General features: G+C 38.8%; 1 protein-coding gene across 1 annotated transcript; it reads left to right on the forward strand.

Moving 5' to 3' along the window:
• Positions 1 to 1,437: 1,437 nt before the first annotated feature.
• On the forward strand, positions 1,438 to 5,760 carry LOC118749350. Its single transcript, XM_036484145.1, has 3 exons — positions 1,438 to 1,553; positions 4,948 to 5,638; positions 5,722 to 5,760. Exons 1-3 carry the CDS (start codon positions 1,438 to 1,440, stop codon positions 5,758 to 5,760), a joined length of 846 nt encoding a protein of 281 aa, XP_036340038.1.
• The last annotated feature ends 839 nt before the right edge of the window (positions 5,761 to 6,599 follow it).

Raw genomic sequence — 6,599 nt, forward strand, 5'->3', positions numbered from 1 at the left:
CGGATTGATTTGGACCAACGTTTTCGGCTTGCATTATGTCAAAAGGATGTGTTTGTTGTAATTCATTCTGTCATTTACTACCATTATGCGTAGGCCAATTCATGAAATCATTTCATGCGTTTGAGTAGAAACTGAATGAATGAACACCATTTCATGATTACAATTAACGCGAAATAGCGTTTATGCACTTAGCTTTTACTCAGATCGATGAAATAATTTCGTGAAGTGGACTACGCATACATGTGATACTTATGGTTTTAATTTATAAGGCAATTTTATGTTTTAATACTCTTTCTACCACATGAATATATGAATTCGTGATAAGAATATGTGAATTCGCCTTGGAAGATAGAAAGCGAGTAAGAATAAATGCCGAACAAAGGAATTTCTCTTCTTTCAACTTAAATAGATGCATTTTTCAAACAAAAGTTCGCACGTTACTTAGTACCTTGGTAATGGCGAATTCGTAAGTTTCCGTAAGTTTCCAAGGCAGTTAAAAAATGCGTATAAATCTCGTCACGAAATTGATATAATAAATTTTGTGTTTCTAGTTCAGCTATCGTCACTCGAAAATTTTACCTCAAAGAGGTGTTTTATTTGATATCAATTACTTTGGGGTAGCAAATTTAAAATCGACCAAAATACAAACAATAATCTAAATGTTTTATTTTTCTCAAATAGATTGCTAAAAATGTTATCTAAATCTAAATTATACGGATATAAAGCGAAAAAGAATGATCATATCCTTTGTATTCGAAAAAATCTAAAAAAAAAATTATGAGAAATGATAAAAACGTATCAACTTAGTACTAACTTTGGATATAATAAGCAACTGTATTCGTCTGATTGCCTCGTAGTTTAGTTGTTGTTAAGATTTCTACCGGGTGTGGGGGCACACCTGTGTTTAGACCATCAGTCTAAATATTCCCACAAAGTAATGTCCAGCCCTAAAATTCTGATACATTAGGGATCCGCCCTAATGTAGGCATATGTAGACACAAATACATACATATACATATGTATACGCGCACATATATATTCTGGCCGTTAACTATTATATCCCGCACAGTGACCTTTCGTTAAGTTTCCTCTTGAAGTGGTAGCTAACTGTCCGGCGGTCTAAAGTAAAATTCGGTAAATCCTTTACTTCGCTTCTTTTTGGAAGATCAAAGCGAAGGCATCGCAGCTATCAGGCCTCTTCACTACAGGTAATCTCATTGTCACGAGAAGCAAATATTCTTAGTTGTTTAAATAATTTGACACCAATAAATATTACAAAATACTAATCCAATTGCGTTGTATATATTTTCTATTCTCTTCAATAAAACTACGGGTGCGCTCATTCGAAATCCCTGCGGCCCAACTGGGTGTCTTCATGGTCCTCTGCGAGCCGATTTTTGTTAACCACATCAGCACACCACCGCTTTTTTAACACCAATGCTTATCCCTGCACCAGCAATATTGCCAGAGATTCAGCCATCTGAGCCAAAAACCAGCCAACCGACAACTACAGCACCAATAAACGCAAACACAACCACAACTGAGAAACTAAGGTACGTGGTTACAATTTCAAATGCACAACATTCTAAGATATGAGAAATAGTTTAAACTAGATCCACGCGAGTGAAGTGATTTGTGAGAACAGTTAAATTTAACAAAGAAAAGTTAAAAAATAGCATACGAGCTGTGTCCATTTATCCGCGATTGGCAATCACAGTTTTAACTGGTGCACCGTGCACCCATTATCGACCGTATACACATTACAGTGAACAGTGTCACATCTAATAGGCTCGACGTGCAATACAGTTGGTTTTAGGTTCACGTATACGGCAATCATTTTTTGTTCTGCCACTTGCCACACTCAATTTGCACGTGCGACATCAAGTTTACAAAGCACTGTAATTTATTCGTGCATCACTTTTTATGTAAAATTTGCATTAAACTCGTTCACTTTTTCGGTGGTCACATAACCTCAACAATTTTTTTTTTCACTTTCACGTTTTTTTCACACAATCACTTCTGAGCGCTGGATTTAGTCCATTTGCGTATTATGTCTGTTAATTTCACATATTTATCCAAAATTACTTAGGACCTAAAACCCTATAAAAACGGCAAAATAAAATAACGAAATAGGCTGGAAAAGGCAAAATGAAATAGCGAAAAAGGCAGGAAAAGGCACTAGGTATTGCAAAAACGGCAAAAAAAGGCAAACCAAAATAGCGAAAAAGGCAGGAAAAGGCACTAGGTATTGCAAAAAAAGCAAAATAAGGCACTAAAAAAAGACCAAAAATACAAAGAACAATCAAAAAATAGATTTATTTTAGAAATTTTTATATTACAAGTAAAAAGAGAAAAACTATGAACTAGTTTCATTATATGAAAAATTTGTACTTTGAATCTTTTTTATCCTTTCGAGTTTCTAACTAATAAAACTTTAATCTGTATAGTTGTAGTAACATTGAACCACAAAATGCATTTTGAAGTTTTCTGGCAGCATTTTCATTCTATTTTCGCGAAGAAAAGCCTTGAATGTACTAAATGTGTGATCGACGTAAGTTGATACAAGTGGAGTCCAATTTAAATATGGAACGTCTGAAACGTTCATATTATCAGGAATAAGGGCGTTTTCCTCGCCCTTTACAATTTTATCCACACCCCTTATTGTCTCCAAGCCTACGTTAGCTGAGAAAACGGCTTTGAATTTTTCCAACACCAATTTGGCAAGAGGTGCCTGCGCTTCTATAAGCCGCATGGGCATGTGTATATTTTTTAATCTTAAAAAAAAAATTGTAAATGCTATAATCGCTTTTTTGAAGGTATAAAAGGCAAAAAAAAGGCAAATATCTTAAAAAAGGCAAAAAAGGCAACATCAAATGTGTATATATGGAATCAGGGAAAGCTAAATCGTGGACATTCTTAATCAAATATACTCTATCTATTTAGCAGAAAAAAAGGCAATTTCCATAAAATCCGTTCCCTGCACATAAGTATATACGTACATTCGTCAGCACTGTTGGGTGGCGAGTAGGTAAATAGATTACGCACATAAAAAGAATAAAGATTTTGATCATCTGCAAGAAAAACAAAATTTAAATCTGTGGGTGTTTTTGAATTTTTCTCCTATTCGATTATTAGTGGAAAGCAATTTAGGTTGGTGTTTAATAGTACGCAAAATACTCTTTTCGCAAGTTGGCAAAGGTTTCGCTTATTCATCGGCATACGACTGGTCGGAAATCTTATGGTATACCCATAATAAAAACCAGATTTTGATCTGAGCAACATCATATTTATTTAATAAAAAATAATCTGCAAATCAACTACCGTGATGGAATCATTTATTCGCTTAGCGGAGTCGGTAATAGAATTCGAGGCTGATTTTAGCAGCACGCCCCCCACAGAGCAAAATAAGCACGGTCTTGCTATTCAGCAAGAAGAACTTAAGGCTATGTGGGAAAAAACAAAAGCAGCATACGATATACCTTTAAACCAAGAAGGTTTACAGAAAGAGGATATAAGAGCCATCAGAAAGAAAAAAAAAGCTCGTTCGCGTGCTATGTGAAATGCATGTCTGCAATGGCTTCTCTGTCTGAGTCGCTTGTAAACGCAGAGAAGGATGTACAAGATCAGTCTGTCCGTGAGCACAATATCCACCTCCCTCCGTGTGATACCGATGTGTTCAAAGGCGACTATCTATCATGGCCATCATTCCGTGATATGTTCACGGCCATATACATCCTTAACAAGCGCCTCACTTCGGTTGAGAAACTATTTCACCTCAACCAAAAGACTCAAGGGGAAGCCAAAGACATCGTGAGAAAGTGTCCACTCACCAATGAAGGCTTCCAAACAGCCTGGAAAAATTTATGCGAGAGATACGAGAACAAACGTGTCCTCGTAAATACACAACTAAAAATTCTGTTCAATCTTAATTCAGTGGAAAATTAGTGTGGTAGCTCAATAAAAAAGTTGCAGCGGGATATTAATATTTGCGTATCGTCCCTTAACAGTCACCAAATTAACATTTCGAACTGGGACGCGATTATAATATATCTCTGCTCTACCAAACTTCCCGAAAGCACGCTGGCTCTATGGTAACAAACCATAGAGCACAAAAATGAAATACCAAAGTGGGAGGATATGGACAAGTTCCTATCCAACAGGTTTCAGACTCTAGAAATCTTATCAGGATTAAAGGGGTGCCAAATCCGTAAAAGCGCCAAAGCCACAAAATACACGGTACACCCTAGAAGCTCCCACGAAAAGACTTGGTGCCTTTCAAGCTAGCGTAAACAAGCATTCCTGCAAACTTTGTCAAACAAATGAGCACAAGTTACGCAGATGTCCACGATTCCTTAAGCTTACACCTACTGACAGAGTAGAATTCTTGAAAGCAAGTAATAGCTACCTGAATTGTCTAAGTTCCTTACATACTGTGTCACGATGCACAAGCGCATTTAATTGCACTACGTGTCACGAGCGACATCACACGCTCCTTCACCTTGAGACAACTCAGCCAAAAGCAGCAACAAGCCAGATGCCTACGAGCCCGGTTAACGATATTGCTTCTACATCAAAGCAAGCTCAAGAAAAGCACCATTATGTTAAAAATAATAACGTAAAGTCGTATTACGCAAACACAAATACAGGTGTACTTCTAGGAACAGCTCGCGTGAATATACATTTCAATGGCATAGATTATTCTGCCCGAGCACTTATTGATTCTGGTTCTGAGTGTTCTTTCGTAACCGAAAGGCTCAAACGCATAATCAACCTGCCATCAAAAAGGATGTATGCCCAAGTTTCAGGCATCACAAACTCCACCTCCGCGCAGGTTAAAGAAGCATGTAGCATAGAACTGCGGTCCCCCGTTGACCCATTATTCTGCCTACATACAACTATGCTCGTCTTAACTAAATTAACTGGAAATCTTCCATCCTGCCATATCAGCGCATTGACTATGCAGGCGTTTCCAGATCTAGTCTTAGCAGATAAAAGGTTCTATGTCAACGAACAAGTAGATCTTATACTTGGCGGGGATATTTATCCGCAAATTATTTTGAGTGGCTTGAAGAAAAATGTTCTTAGTACACTTCTCGCCCAAGAAACTGTGTTCGGTTGGATATTAACCGGTCGCACTGACGCACAAAATCCAACCAACAATATAGTTTCCTATTTTAGCGAAGTGGCCTTGGACAAGCAGCTTACTGCTTTCTGGGAAGTTGAGGATTTGCCGAAGAACCAAAATCTTAGTGAAGAGGACAAATACTGTGAGAAACTATATAAGAAAACCACTCAGCGATCCGAAGATGGGAAATATATAGTTTCACAACCTTTGAAGCAGGATTTCCCAATAAATATCAGCCTAGGACCCTCTCTTAAAAGGGCATGCTCACAATTCTTCCGGAATGAGACGCGACTTGCCAAGGATCCCGTCCTACAAAAAGAATATAGTAGGGTCCTAGCGGAATACGAGTCGTTGGGTCATATGTCACAAATACTAAATAATATCCCAGCAGATTCCTCCGACAACTATTTCTTGCCACATCACGCGGTCATAAAGGCAGAGAGCACCTCAACAAAAGCGCGCGTCGTTTTTAATGCCTCAAGTCCGACGGCAAATGGCACCAGCCTCAACGATGTACTTCTCCCAGGTCCAGTACTCCAGGCGGATCTTCCCATACTCATCCTGCGTCGGAGATTATACAAATACGTTTTGAACAGCAACATCGGGAAGATGTACCGGCAAATTATGGTGAATGACAACAAGACCAAATTTCAGCGCATTTTTTTCGTACCAACTCGAATGAACCGATTAGTCTTTACGAACTAAAGACGGTCACTTTCGGAATACACTGTGCTCCTTACCTGGCAATAAGGACACTATTCCAACTAGCTGATGATGCTGAAAACACCTCGATGGATATATTTTGGACCAGGAGAGAGCATCGAGATACATGGCTTCTGCGATGCATCAGAGAAGGCATATGCTGCAAAGTTTTCGTCAATCTTCTTTTGGCAAAAACCCGAGTATCCCCCGTAAAACCTATATCGCTTCCACGATTGGAACTTTGCGGGGCTGTACTGCTTGCAGAAATTATCGAATCGATCCTCAACAACCACGACCTGGGAGAGATTAAAGCGCATTTATGGACAGACTCGACCATTTTGCTAGCATGGATTAGGAAGTCGCCTTGTCCTTGATCAACCTTCGTCGCACACCGAATAACTAAAATTGTGGAAAAAGTTGGCAACAAGGGCTGGTTACATGTAAACTCAGCATCTAATCCAGCAGACTTAGCGAGCAGAGGACTTCCAGCGTCTGATTTGGTCAACAATTCTCTGTGGTGGCAGGGACCTTCTTGGGAGCAAGAAGACAACTCCAAATGGCCCACACAAGAAACGGACTACCACACGATAGTAGAAGAAAAAAGAGCACATGTGTATGCAACAACAAAAGTAGCTGCTATCGACTTTCTTGACCGATTTTCCGATCTACCGAGGGCTTTGAGAGTGTTATCATATATCATGAGATTCTTTCAAAGCACTCATCCAAAGACAAAAGCTTCATTTAAAGAGAAGTCTTGCTTAATTCCATCCGA

The sequence above is a fragment of the Rhagoletis pomonella genome, unplaced genomic scaffold, assembly GCF_013731165.1.
Source record: "Rhagoletis pomonella isolate Grant_MI unplaced genomic scaffold, Rhpom_1.0 Rhpom_scaffold_00015, whole genome shotgun sequence".
In the NCBI taxonomy this organism is placed as follows: Eukaryota; Metazoa; Arthropoda; class Insecta; order Diptera; family Tephritidae; genus Rhagoletis; species Rhagoletis pomonella.

Bases quoted from the DNA above. Each gene is read 5' to 3' on its own strand.
- LOC118749350 (XM_036484145.1), top strand. From the start codon at position 1,438: ATGCTTATCCCTGCACCAGCAATATTGCCAGAGATTCAGCCATCTGAG. The intron at 1,554-4,947 runs GTACGTGGTTAC...CTGCCATATCAG, and splicing joins ACCACAACTGAGAAACTAAG to CGCATTGACTATGCAGGCGT. The intron at 5,639-5,721 runs GTACTTCTCCCA...CGTTTTGAACAG, and splicing joins ATGGCACCAGCCTCAACGAT to CAACATCGGGAAGATGTACC.